We start from the raw sequence: 13,809 nt of genomic DNA on the forward strand, positions 1-13,809 counted from the left end.
CCTAAAAAGCAGCTCTCAATTGAACAGCATTGAAAATCAAGCTGTGGTTCTAGCCCAGCCTGCTCTCTGTTGGAAAGCTCCTGGCTGGTTTGGATGGTTCAGGTGGAGCCCTCTGAAAACTGTTAGTTGTCACTGAAGTAATCTACTGCATTTCACCTTTTGCCACGCTGCGCTGTATATGCTTTGCATCATGCGTTAAGACCTCTATGCTTGTGAAATGTCACTGCTTCACTGACAGGTTGTCTCCATAAGTGCAGTTCTTTGCAGTGGTCATGGAGGAAGTCGTCTAGGGAGAAACTGAGCGATGTTCATGCTGAAATAGCCCCACGGTAAATGGTTAGGGGATCTTCATGAGCATATTGTTCTTGTACAGCCAGCACCAGGAGGTGTTTGAGGTGTTCCTCTGCCGCGACAGGCCATTGCAGCAGCACAAGCTCTGCTTTTTGTAGTGAGCTCGTGCAGCAGCAGACATCCTTTTTGTCATCCGGGGGCTAGTATCAGCATAAGTGTTGACTGTTGGTATTTTCTGGGTAGGTTGGAAGCTTGCTTGATCAACAGTCAGGACTCATCAGTGAAGTAGGCGTTTCCTTGAAAGACAGACGCTTCTGCAACTTATCTGTTGCTCAATAAAGAGAGAAGTGGTTTTCTTGGTGCAAGTCCATCCGGTCTTGTCAGGCTTCGCTCTTCCCTTGCTCCCTGACAGCCAGCCGTCCGGTTTCCCAGCTTACATTCAGCAGCGGTATATTTCCACCTTCAAGCACAGGGAGCTCTTCTGTGAGCTCTGTTCCTGTTTTCCCAGCGTTATTCATGGAAAAGAAGCAGACCAGAGTTTTCAAAACATGCTCCAATTATGTCAAGCTGTCAGTGCTGCAGCCTCCGCGCAGAATAACTCTTGAACTCTGCAGGCCGTGCTTTACTATTAAGTGGTTACCTTTTGGCACCAGCTCTTTCCCTCTTAGGGGTTGTGCTGGTGTAGCTAACAGGGCTTACATTTGATTTCAGGCTCTATCCTAGTTTGTTTGTGTATTAGCTTTTGCTTACAAACACTGTATAATTTAATAGCTGATTTGTTTGCAGTGGTGGTTACAAAAGCCTCTGAACCCAGCAGTCTGCTGGAACTGCAGGAAGAGGTCTCCTGTGCGTGTCATCGCTGGAAACAAAGTCAACTTATATGTGCTCAATTGGGAATGATTTTCCTCTAAGATATAACTTCCTTTTAAGATATACAAAACATCTTGCATTGGTGTTTTATTAATAAATAATTTACTGCTGATTGCCTTTCTTGGCATTTAGAGAGCACAAAATTAGAACGTTGCCTTTGCAATATAAACTTCTCTTATTGGCTTTTCTAGGGGGTATTTGTGTTTTCTTGGCAATTCAGAATCTGGAAAAGGTTGATTCCAGATGGAAGTAAGATACTCACAGTTGGTTGTCTAGGGACTGACTTCTGCAGCAAGAAGACATTCGCTGGAGTTCAGTACCTTCCAGTTGCTGTGTTGCTCTATATTTAATCATGAGACAAAGAAAAAGTATTTGTCATCAACATGGACAAAAACTGTTTAGGTCTTGATTGCTTTTCTTAATTCCCTTCTAAATTTTACTGTTCTGTTTTTTTTTTCTGCCTAGGACCAAATAGCAGTTGTGTTCTGAGAGCGTGGTCATGTTTTGTTTGTTTGCATTCTGGTGTTCTCCAAACAAAATGGAAAAAGCAGAATTTATCTTTGAGGGATAATATGATGCTGTGTAATTCCACGTTTGTGGCTAAGAGGGTTTATTTTTTATGAAGAGGGGCATTATTTAACAGTTGAAGTAAGTGGTTGAGCCATGAGATCCAGCTCTTCCCCAGTTCTGCTGGGGACTCCAAGTTTGGTTAACTTGCTTCACCGATGAAAAAGATGGCACTAATCAAAGACAGTCCTACAGTCAGCAAATCTCAGGAATAGTTGCTGAAATATTTGCATATATTTGAAATATTTGCATCCTGAATACTGGGGATTTGTAGAATATTAGTGATTACCACTCCCAAGTTTTTGGGTTGTTTGCATGTTGGTGGGAGCATCACACTTGGTGAAATTAAGCTTGCTTCGGCTGAAATAAAATTTCAGGTTTTGTCTTGCGCAGACATCCGTAGAGCTCTTGTAAGGAAATTAAGTTAGAGAGGAAACATGGGTAAAATGTATAAACAAAGTAATGTAATGGAGGCAGAAGAAAACTGGTAAATGCCAGGAATTCTACTTAGAGTATCACTAAGTAGAAAGATGACAGGAATAGATCAGAGAAGTGGCAGACATGGAGACCATTTTTTTTTTCTTTTTTTTTTAAAAAAAAAAAAAAGGAACAGATCATTGGGTAGAGTGAAAGGAGAGGTGTGGAAAAAACCTGCAGTCATGGTAGTATAGAGACAGTCCCCTGAAAACTAGGGGAGGCTGTCTGCCTGACCATAGAGCCTTGCTTGGGCCATTCAGTGGTTGCTCTTTCAAGCTTGATCTGTTTGTTCTCCTTGTGTTTGTTTCCCCAAGGCACAAAAGGAAGGAGCAGATGGTGTAGATAGATGCATAGGTAACAATACGGCATAAAGGAACAAACTGCAACTTTGGATTTTTCTTGACTGCTTCTCAGCTGCTTGCTTTTGTCCCTCTTAGTTCCCAGAAATTTTCTTTTCACTTCTGCCATAATCAGCTTAGTTTATTCTCCCGTCCCTCTTTTCTTTTTTAGGTACAACTATTTTAGATAAATCAGTTTTTGATGATACCTAATGAGAAGCTAATAGTAAAATTGGGATTTTTTTTTCTTATGCTTAATTTCCTGAACTGATCTGTAACTAATTCAGAGTGGCTAGGGCTTTTTCTTATACTATTTTACGTTGTCAATGCCACTGTGTTAATTGGTTGATTTTTTTGGTTTTTATTTGGTTTCAGGGTACTGTTTTGCTCAGTATGTCAACTTAGGAACTGCTGCAAATGCTTGCTGTGTCTCAGATGAAAAAACATGAACTGAAATGAGGAGTTCCTTCTAACTGAGACTGTACTAGACAGTTATAAATGAAGTCACAGCACGAGAAATGTGTAATGTGTGTAATCTGTGAGGGGAGCATGTGCTTTTTCTGAGGCTTACCAGATATAGAAATCATTCTTTTTTTTTTTTTTAAAAAAAAAAAAAAAAAAAAAAACATTTATAAAGCATTGCTGTTTTCCTTAATAATTTGGTTGTATATTGCTGTTGCAGTTTTAGTTGGTACTTTGCATTCAGAACAAAAAGCAAAATTTATTTATTTTTTGGGGGGTGGTGGTAGTGGTGACTTGCTCTCTGAATCAAAACCTCTTATACAGGGTCATGAAACCCTGGATACAGGCAGTGGATTGGGCTGAGGGGGGAGAACATTGACAAAAATCCAACACAACTGTGATTGCTGAGAGTAGTTTGTGGGAGCACACTGTAAGCAGTCAGGACACCACTGTCGAAGTTAGCTGAGGCCTGGTCACAGGGGATTTCCTGCTGGTGGGGCTTTAAAAAAAGGATGCAACTTCAATTAAGACGATGTCAGAACTCCCTCATCTGATTTACTCCATTTGGGTTTAGATTTTGAAAGTGTTAAAGTTATCTTTTTCTTTTAACTTTCCAAATAAATCCCCTTGGTTAAAGTTACTAGCTAGTTAGTAAAGCATTACATTTTTGCATTTTCTATTATTTTGAGTTTATCCTGAATTTTTCAATGCAAGTGATTAGTTTCTTCCATTTGTTTTCTAACCATTTCTTTTACTTGCAAATGTCTCTTCAGAGCTTCAAAAACTAGAAATGTTAAAAAAGAAAATCTATAAAACTAACAGAAAAAATACTGTACTGCATAGTGCTTCTGACATTTTGTTTCCCTTTCCTTTTGAAGAATGAACAAAGGTTCAGAGTGTTTTGGTGTGAAAACTCCTTGGATATGGTCTGCCCCTGCATAAGAATTCTGATTCTGTAGGCGTTCCTTCACAAAGGGACTTTTTTCCTTTTGCTATCACAAAAGAGAAATGGAACTTGAAAATAAAATATCAAGCAAGGAAGCCGTGGCTTCGAGTTTCTAACCTGCTTTTGTAGATTTTTCCATAATTAATTACTTACACTAAAAATGCGAAGTATATCGTGTTAGTTTTATAGAGTGTGCTATAATTTTCTTACTAAGTACACTTTCAGGAATATCAAAAGTATGCATGAAGTTGATCCTTTGCAAAGGATCTCTGTTGCTTCAGAAAAGCATCTGTAACTGCTGGGAGAGTCTTGCTTCACGTTCACTGTCTTAAGCAGCATTTGATCATAGCTTAATTGATGGGACCTATGAGGTAGCGTGATCTCTCACAGTGTTAGGAATATGTTCACGTATTTCACGTTGTCTTGACTGCAGAAGAGAAACAATGCCTTCAATTTTATTTGTTTTATTTATAGAAAATGGGATAATTAAATCAGACAAGGTATTTGAAGTAATGCTGGCTACAGACCGTTGCCATTATGCAAAATACAACCCATATATGGATTCTCCTCAGTCTATAGGTAAGAGCATTTTGTAAAAATGATTGTTCTAATTTGTGTAATAGTGACTGCCTTTGGCAGATATATATGTGGATTTTTGTTAATATTTGGAAGCAATTTAGTTCTTTATCAGTTCATTCAATAGCTTTTAACTACAACATTTTCAGTTTGTTCTGGAATGCAATTGGCATACTTGGATACATCAAGTATATTGCTCTTCGTTATTAATGTGTAGGTATGAATGCATTTTTTAAACCACAGCAATTTGTGGAGGTGCAGCTGATGTTTAAATATTGAAAAGGAAAACCAGATCACATACCCAACATACTTCAGAAACAGTCTTTCTTTATAGAAATGGCTCGGCTGAGATTGTTGCAGTGTTTCTCAGACTTTTTTCATAGAAAAATATCTCAGGTAAATAGCTTTAAATGGGAAGATCTGATAGGACAGTTGTTTAGGACACTTATTTTCCATTCAGTTCCTGGTTTTACTGTTGCAAGGCAGAAGGATGAATTAAATGAATATACCAATTTCCTTTTTTTTCCCCCATTCCCCTTTAGTAGTGGGTAGTGAGCATTATGAATTGTAATGGGATTTTATTATTTTTGTAGGAAACTTAAAAAAAAATCTTTTAAGATACACACTCAAAAATTATATATCTGCACAGAAATAAATACAGGTGAGTGTTCCTCCATGTTTTTTCTGAGGTGTATGTATGCTGTCTGAAAAACAGATGAAATATTGTCTCCAGGGGTTTTATGGTCCCCGCCACATCAAACTCGCACTAACAAATCCTGGTTTTTATATAGGGTTTATATAGGGTCCAAGAGCAAGGGGGGGAGAAAAAATTCATTCTGGGAAGCATAAGTCTGTCGAATCCAACTTACTAGATGAAATCAAGGAGTTATAGTGGCAAAGTGGAGATTGTAACTGAGATAAGTGTAGAACCCTTTTTATTTTCCTGTCCAGAATCAACAAGGCATAGCTTACAGATGATGTTCTCTACTTCAGAAGTGAGTTAAGTACTTATGCAGCCATTTCACAGTTGAGATCTGTAAAGATAGTGAGATTGCTGTCTGAACAATTATCAATTCTTCCACTTTCTTGTCTTGCAGGTTTCCAAGCAACAATCAGTGCTCCACATATGGTAAGCTTTAAACTTACGTGACTAGTGTAGATGATTTCATAAAGATCCAAATGCTCCTGAAGTAAAATACTTCTCCTAACAAATTTAACCAGCAGTTGATCGCAGTGATGTGCTTGTGAACTACCCGATGGGAGGGCGCAGAGAAGATAGAGCCAGACTTTCCTCGGAGGTACACAGAGACATGAGGGGTAGTGGATGAAAAATGCAACATGAGAAGTTCTGATTAGATTCCAGGGGAAAACTCATGTTTAGGGTAATCAAGCGCTGGAACAGGTTTCCCAGATTGTGGAAATTCTGTTCTTAGATATACAAAGGACCTGAGTGGACAGGGCCCTGGGCAGCCTAATTTAACTCTACATTAATTGAGTGTTGGACTGCAGGATTGCCAGAGATCTTTTCCAACCTAAATTACTCTGACTGTGTAACTTAAAGAACAACAAAAATTCAGAAGTGGATAACAGTGACTTCTGTGGTGTGGTGTTGCAGTAAGGCCTTTAATTCTTTGGGCAGGAGAAAATATACCGTTGACTGAGATGTCTTTTTTTTTTTTTTTTTTTTCCCAAGTAATTGGAGACCAGGGCAGTCATGGCTGAGCATTAAGAGGGGACTTCAGTACATAAATGCAGCACAGATGTAATTCTTCAGTTTGAGAAGAATTAATAGAAGGATATATTTTGTTGAAATGTTTGGCCAGTATCAAAACGTATGGAGTAAAGAATGGTTTAAAAGTGTTAATAAAAGCTTGCTCCCCTTGACTGAAAACTACCAAGCTGGGCTAGAATGTTCCTACTCATCAATATTAAAAACTCAGTGTTTCTTGTAGAAATGTTAACAATTGTATTCAAGGATATAAAGAGAGAAATACTGTGTCAAAGTGAGGAAAATAAGTTGCAAGACCTCTCATCCCTCCAGGGGATCAACAGCACCTCCCCATTCAGCAGAGTTGCTGAGGATGCACTCCACTCCTGCATCCAGATCACTGACAGAAATGTTGAACAGGACTGGCCCTAGAACAACACTGGGGAACACTGCTGGAAACCGGCTGCCTGCCACTTGTAGCCCCATTTACTACGACCCTTTGAGCTCTACCATAGAGCCAGTTCAGCACCCAGCACAGTGTGATCCTGTTTATCTCACAGTTGGATAATTTGTCCCAAAGGATGCTGTGAGGGATAATATCAAAAGCCTTACTGAAACCCAGGAAGATTATGTCCTTCATCCACCATGTCGTGTGGATATAGGGTGGATTTCCTTCTTCTCATAGGAGGAAATTAAATTACTGAGGCAGGATCTTCCCTTCCCAAACCCATGTTGACTATGCCTGATACCTGCTTTGAATGTCTCCCAGGGTAATCTTCTTCATAACTTTTCCAGGGACTGAGGTTAAACTAGCAAGTCTCAATAACAAATTGCTTTTTTAACATGTGAAGTAAGCTTAGTTTGTGTACTGGTCTGCTATGTAAGAAAGCAAAACAGCTCAGGATGTCTCTGTAGATTACTACATTCTCATATATGAATCTTGTCTTTCTGCCTTTCTAATACACAACTTTTTTCTTACTCTTTGATCCAACAAGTGTGCAGGTAATACAAGAGGTAGTTTAACTACAATAGCCTTTCTCCTTGGTCCTCCAAAGCTGCCTTCTTCCTAACTAGCATCTGTCCCAGCATATTCCAATGTATATGGCACAATGATAAGCTGAATTTTCTATAGCCCATATCCACCAGAACAGTGAGAACCCTCAGACTTGAAGAGAATTGAATTGATCTATGGTGTCTCTCCCAATAACTGTATCTAAATTGAGTGCGAGCTAGAAGCCTGAATGGTCGGATAACCATGTGTCTATATATAACAAACAAAAAGATGCTTTCTTGAAGTAAATGAAATAACAGCAATTATGTAGCTAACTCTCTCCTGCCTTTTTTTGGTAATAAAAAGTAATTCTGAGGATTCTTAAGCTCTGTACATTTTTCTGTGCATTGTCCAGAACCACTGAAGAAATGAACATGTGTAGGGTGAAGTTACATTTAAAATATTTTGACATCTTCTTTCCTTTCCTTAGCACGCATATGCTCTTGAACTTCTGTCTGATCAGCTACATGAAGGAGCCAAAGCACTTGACGTAGGTTCTGGAAGTGGAATCCTTACAGCATGCTTTTCACGAATGGTGAGAAATTTAGTTTAATCGCTTAACCATCACAACTGCTTGAATTACAACATAACTGCTTTAAGGAGGGGGGAGAGAAATGCAGGCTTCTTACAGTGGGATGAAGTAGATTACACAGAAAATAAACTACTCTCCTGGGTGTGACCAGTACCTATTTCTAATTATAGCTGATACTAGGTGCTTGGGTCCAGTAAATCATCTGGTGGTGACAAAACTGCCTCAGTGGAAGTCTTTTCTTGATTACATTTTAATGGATGCTGTATAACTTGAAGGAAGGATATGTTTGTCTTGCCCAGTGCAATTTTTACCTTATATTGTGTGGCTGTGAATGTTCTCATTGTGATAATTGTCTTGTTTTTCTGCTATGATGAGAGCTTAATGAGACGTAAAAGAATCCCATTTCCATAAGTTAGTTAGTTGTATGTGTATAAATAGTCTTTGAAGTTGCATTTTTTCCTGTAACTATATTGTGGCAGTATCACTGCAAGTACCCATTTAATCTTTTCTAAGGTAGTATTAATTTATATTCCTTTTACATCTTTTCCAAGTAACTTCATCTTGGGTTGTTCAGCTTGTGCATAAGGAATTTGCTGTGGTTCCACCCCATCTTACATCAAGGAAATAAAGATGGTCAAAATTGTTCTGTGATAGCTGTAACTAGCGTTCTCCTACTTATTTATGTAGTAGAATATAATCAGTTCTTCCTTCTCTGTTCCAGGTCTTTTCCATTGCTTTATAACTAGCAGAGATCTTCATTAAACTGCCAGCTTGATGCCTTTTTTTTTTTTCTGAAAAGTTAATTTGGAATATGGTGATGCATATGATAAATTCTTTTATGTTTTCTTTACTATTTAAATTTTACTGTTTTCAAGCATTGGTTTGTTGAGACTGCATTTCGTGCATTAAGACTTATTTAAGAATGTTTTTGACTGGACAATGCACCAGCAAAATCTTCAGGATTTTAAAATACCAACTGCCATTTAAAAGAAAAAAAGGTTGAAATAAGTACACCAAACTGCAGTCCAGAGTAAATCTTAAAAGTTACTTTTTGAACTTTCTACCTATTATTTTTGGTCTAACTTTGTAGTCAGTGATCAATTGCTAGTGGCGTGCACAGGAGCTCCAGTCTATGGAGTGATAAACAAGTGACAAAATGTTTGTCAAAGTTGCATGTTATGTCATTAAAGTTAGGAATGTATAGAAGAATTTCTATGTTAGATAAGGTGTGTGACATGTGGTTGTATGCTTTTTTTCTGTTAAGATTATATAAGAGAAGTTGAAAATCTGCAGAGAAGTCAGAATTATCACAAAAGGGAAACCTCTTCCTATTTTTGCTAGGGTTAACGGCATTATCTTTTTATCACCGTATGAACGTCCAGTTTCTCTTCTGAATCCTGTCTAATTTTCCTCCTTGGTGGTATGCTACCAAATGCTTTACAGACACATTTGCTGGAACGTGGTAGATAAATGCTTTTGTTCTCTTTGGTAGTATGATTACTGTGTAATGCAGATCTTGCGGCATCCACTCGAATGAGGATAAGACAGTGTATATGCTGCACTGACTCAGCTTTCTTCCTCTGTAAAGATCTTTCCAACAGTACCATCATTCCAGAAAATGTCCTTTCTCAAACTTTTGTTAGTCCTTTGCTATCAAAATTCAACTGGGGCTGTGCTTACTGAACATGTTCTCAGTCTATTTGAGATCTAGAATGATCATCAGGCATTTGTAGCACAAGTATTTGACTGCACATTGATGTCGTGGCAGCTTTACTCCTCTGATGATAATCTCATTTGTGGTACTTCTGGGAAGGCCTTGTTTGCTTACACTAGCATGGTTGTTCTTTGTGATAAACTGCTGTCACGAAAGTTTATATGCTTCGTAGGTAACATTATTCGCTTTTAAAGGTTGATGGCAAACTAAACGAATTGTAAGTACTGGAGCTATAAAGAGAGTGGGGTATATTTCTATTCCAAACACACCATGGAGACCCCGACAGTTATGCTACTTTGCTATTGCCTTGATGACGTACACTTTTAAGTTCTAGGGCAATGTACAGGGGTAATTCTAGATCAGTGAGGATTCAGAAAGAGCATAAACTGTGATGTGCTGCTGGACATGCTGTTATTTTAAATCAGGCTACTTCAAGCTGTTGGTCATTTTGCTGAATTTTGATTTCTGTGATAATGCACTTTACTGAAGGGAGTGCACTGGATCTTTTGCCAGACTGGCAGATATTCCTGCAAATCTGTGGTTGTGAAAATTTGCCCTGTGTCTTGCTCTGTTTCAAAAGATAGGCCAGTCTTGTTCCATTGGGGAGGGGAGAGTGTAGTACTGCTTTTTCTATGTTTTTAACATAGGGCTCGTCTATAATGAAACAGAAGAAAGTCCCCATCACACCAATAACCAGTTACTAACTTTTCGTGTCTTAGCAAGATTAAAATGTAAGATACGGAAATATAACTGACGCATTCAGATGTAGCCATTAAAGGACAGAGTTATATGATAGCATGGACTGCCAGGACATTTACTATTTTGTTCTTTGAAGTGAATCCTGCTAAAGATGGTCAGATTTTAACATCTAGGTTCTTTTTTCTTCTCTCTCCAAAACTGGATTTTATTTTTTTTTTTTTTTTTCCCTCTGGAATAAAGAGACAAGTCCAGAAGAAATATCTATTATTGAGAAGTTCCTGTTAGTGTGATAGCCTGTAAAAGTACATTCAGTTTTGTAGGTCTTTTCCCATCAAGATACACAAATCTTTTGTGACCTTTTTCGAGTTATGAGTTCTCAAAAGTTCTGTTCTTCCTGCAGAAGAGAGCTGTGAATCTGAAAGATTCATTGATATGAGAGAGAGGTGGAAGGTATTTTGTTGCTGACTATTAACTATAGTATATACTTCTGAAAGAATATCTTGACATATCTTAGAACAAAATGCATGACTTAACTATTTTCTTTGAAGTAAGGTCTTATCTTAAAAAGAATAACAAAAGTTTAATCTTTAAGTTTATTCAGAATGAAAGGTGATTGCTTCTAGTGTTTGTCCTTGAAGTTTTTGCTTCCTATTGGAGGTAATACAAATACTCATGATAGGACTTAATTTTAAAAAATTCAGAGCAAGAAGTCTCCACTTAACTGAATCACTTCTTAAAAAAGATGACTATAACAAACATCTATAAATCTGTACTGCCAAACTTTAATTGCTGGTTGCTTCTAGCAGTCAGAATGTGTAATTCTAAGCACTAGTTGTATTTACATTGGGAAGACACACTACCAGTTCTCTGCTTTTGTTTTATTTTAGAGAAATGGGCTCAGGAGATGGAAATACTGATTCTATAAATAAAGCAAAGCTAGCAGAAATTATTCAACTGTATATTTTTATTCCAGGTTGGTCCCAAAGGACAAGTTGTAGGAATTGATCATATCAAAGAACTAGTAGATGACTCAATAAATAATGTCAAAAAAGACGATCCCACATTGCTGTCTTCAGGAAGAGTGAAACTGATTGGTGAGCATCAGACTCTGATATACTTATTCATTAAACTGATATTCTTTCTAGCAGCTGTTTGAAAATGACTGGAATTTGGATGTGAGTAAAAAATCTGATATAAGAAGTTAAAGAAAGAGTCAATTAACAAAGGAAGGAAGAGCCAATTGAAAATCTAAAAATTCAAATCTTCCTTCAGCATTTGAAATTATTTTTTTTAAATCTTTGCACACTTTTGAGAATATGGCTTCTGATAATCTTAAAGAATATGTGCTCATTCCTATTATGGAAGCTTAACATGGAAGTGTTTCCTGGTGAAAATACTTCTCATGCTGAAGCTCTGTCGTGTTAAGTTTGCTTTTTAAAATTAGGCTTCAATGCACAATGTTTCTTGAGTAAATGTATTGTCATCTAAATTTGAATGCTTTAACAATGCCTTCATACTTCTGATATAGTAACTGAGAAAGCATCGCTCAAAGAGTCAAGTGGGAAAAAAAAATAGTAATTGGCAGTATGCATCTCTGCAGTTTTTCAATTGTTTTTAAAATTGATACTATTTCTATTTTAGGCAATTGATTAATTGATACCAAACTAGTTTAAATCAGCATTACTGGGAGGAAATAATGCTAAAATTATACAGTGAATTGTAAATATTACTTCTATGACAAAAGGAAAAAAAAAAGATGGCTTTTTTTTTTTTTCAGAAGATGCAGAGCTGGCAGGAGGAAAGCATTCCTTTCATTATCATTCTTTTGGTTAAGTTTAAAAAGAAGTTGAAGGTCTGGGTTATTTTGGGGCTGTTCTTACAAATGCACTTGAAAATACTATTATGGTTTGTAATAAACAGCTCTTACCTTAGTTACTCCCTTTCTGGTTCTTGGTCTTTTTTTCCTAAAGGAGAGACTTTATACATCTTTAGAAATAAGCAGATCAACACGTGTACTTATAGAAATGTATAAGATACAGTGACTGTCACCAAGAACACTTGTGCCTTAAATTTCTTGAAAAAGAAGTCGTAACTGAGACTGCTGGGGGTTGAGGGAGGATGAATTCTGTTGATACTGTACAGGAGCATTTTCCACTTCTGGTTATACCTGAAACAAACTCTGTTGCTCTTGGTAGTCTAGTATTCTAAGCAAATGTCATCATCTATATTGTGTTTGACTGTAGCAGGATGACTAAGACTTCTGAATAGTTTTGTTGTGAGGTACATGTAAAAAAAAAAATACAGGGGGAGGAGTAGCAGCTCTGTGAACCAGATGGAGTAGAATAATGTTTCAACTGTGCTGGATTCCTGGGAGCTCTTTGAAGTGGAGTTAGAATTCAGACAGAGCTGTTTCAAACAAACAAAACCCTTGAAAACCCAGGACTGTTTGGTGGTGGGAACTGTATAGATTAAGACTAAGCCAGTTAGTTGCTGGCTTTTGACAGGGAGGCTTGATTTCCTTTGTTAGACTTTGGATACGCCACAATTTCATTTCAGGAGCATCAGGTTTTTTTTCCCCCCCAATTTCTAAGCAACACAACTGCACCCAGAACTGGGCAATAGGTATCCTTAGGCCATGTTAGTTTGTGGAGTGTGGATTTGTTTTTGTTTTGGATTGAGAGGGTTGTGAGGTGAATCTCTCAAATGTTTGCACTTGCCACTCTTGGGTTCCCATGAGCGTGTTCCTAGAGAGTACAAACTTTGATTCCATTTGGATGAAACTAGGCTGTGTTATGGGCTCTGAGAAGCCACCAAGTAAGTTTGAAATGTTGATGGGTATTAAGCCAGTAAGACTAGAGCTAGACCAGCAATCATCCTGAAATGCATATGTTGCACAGGCGTATGTTGTACTTATCTGTACAACAGTGCATCCGTTGTACAGCTCTGCTCCTATTGTGCTGCACTGTTCTCTGATGCTGACATAGCCAGAAGGAATAGGGTAACACATTGCTCACTGCTCACTCTTTAGAGGAGGCATACTGCGTGACTAATATATAAGTGACTATAAATGATACACTTGACTGCACTAAGGTGGATGTTCCAGTGGAACCCACTTTGGCAGGGGCAGAGAGATTTGGGGCTGGAATTACTGGAAGCTCCATCGTCATTCCTGGCAACAGTAATAAAAATTGACTTGGTGGAGCTGGTGCCCTGTAGCCATGGGTTCTTTTGAATCATTGATGGTTCTTGCTTGGCAGCCTCCAAGCTGTGGAGGAGGAGCTTGTGCTGGGCAGAATTTTGTGATGTGAGGAAAGAAGGTGCTTTAGGGGGTTCCTCACCTGCTGGGGAAACATGTTCTCTTCCACATCCAGCTTAAGGACTGTAAGAAGGGCCTTGCAGGGTCTTGTTTCAAGGTCTGTTGTGAAAGATAACAAACTCCGTGATTTAAACTGTTTCAAAAATCTGCCCAGATCTTCTTTTACACTCTTGGATACTTAAGTATCTTGTTACTGTCAGCGTGGCCCTCCCTGTCATTGAGGTCAAAATTAAATCTGCCATGGACACCATGTATTTTCTCT

At 38.0% G+C, this 13,809-nt stretch overlaps 1 protein-coding gene across 1 annotated transcript in view; it reads left to right on the forward strand.

Moving 5' to 3' along the window:
- Nucleotides 1-13,809, forward strand: part of PCMT1 (protein-L-isoaspartate (D-aspartate) O-methyltransferase) — a 33,838-nt gene that overhangs the window by 6,839 nt on the left and 13,190 nt on the right. The window contains 4 exon segments of the mRNA XM_068677067.1: nucleotides 4,426-4,530; nucleotides 5,625-5,656; nucleotides 7,717-7,821; nucleotides 11,205-11,325. Coding sequence (XP_068533168.1) covers nucleotides 4,426-4,530; nucleotides 5,625-5,656; nucleotides 7,717-7,821; nucleotides 11,205-11,325 — 363 coding nt within the window.

The sequence above is a fragment of the Anas acuta genome, chromosome 3 (genome assembly GCF_963932015.1).
Source record: "Anas acuta chromosome 3, bAnaAcu1.1, whole genome shotgun sequence".
NCBI lineage: Eukaryota > Metazoa > Chordata > Aves > Anseriformes > Anatidae > Anas > Anas acuta.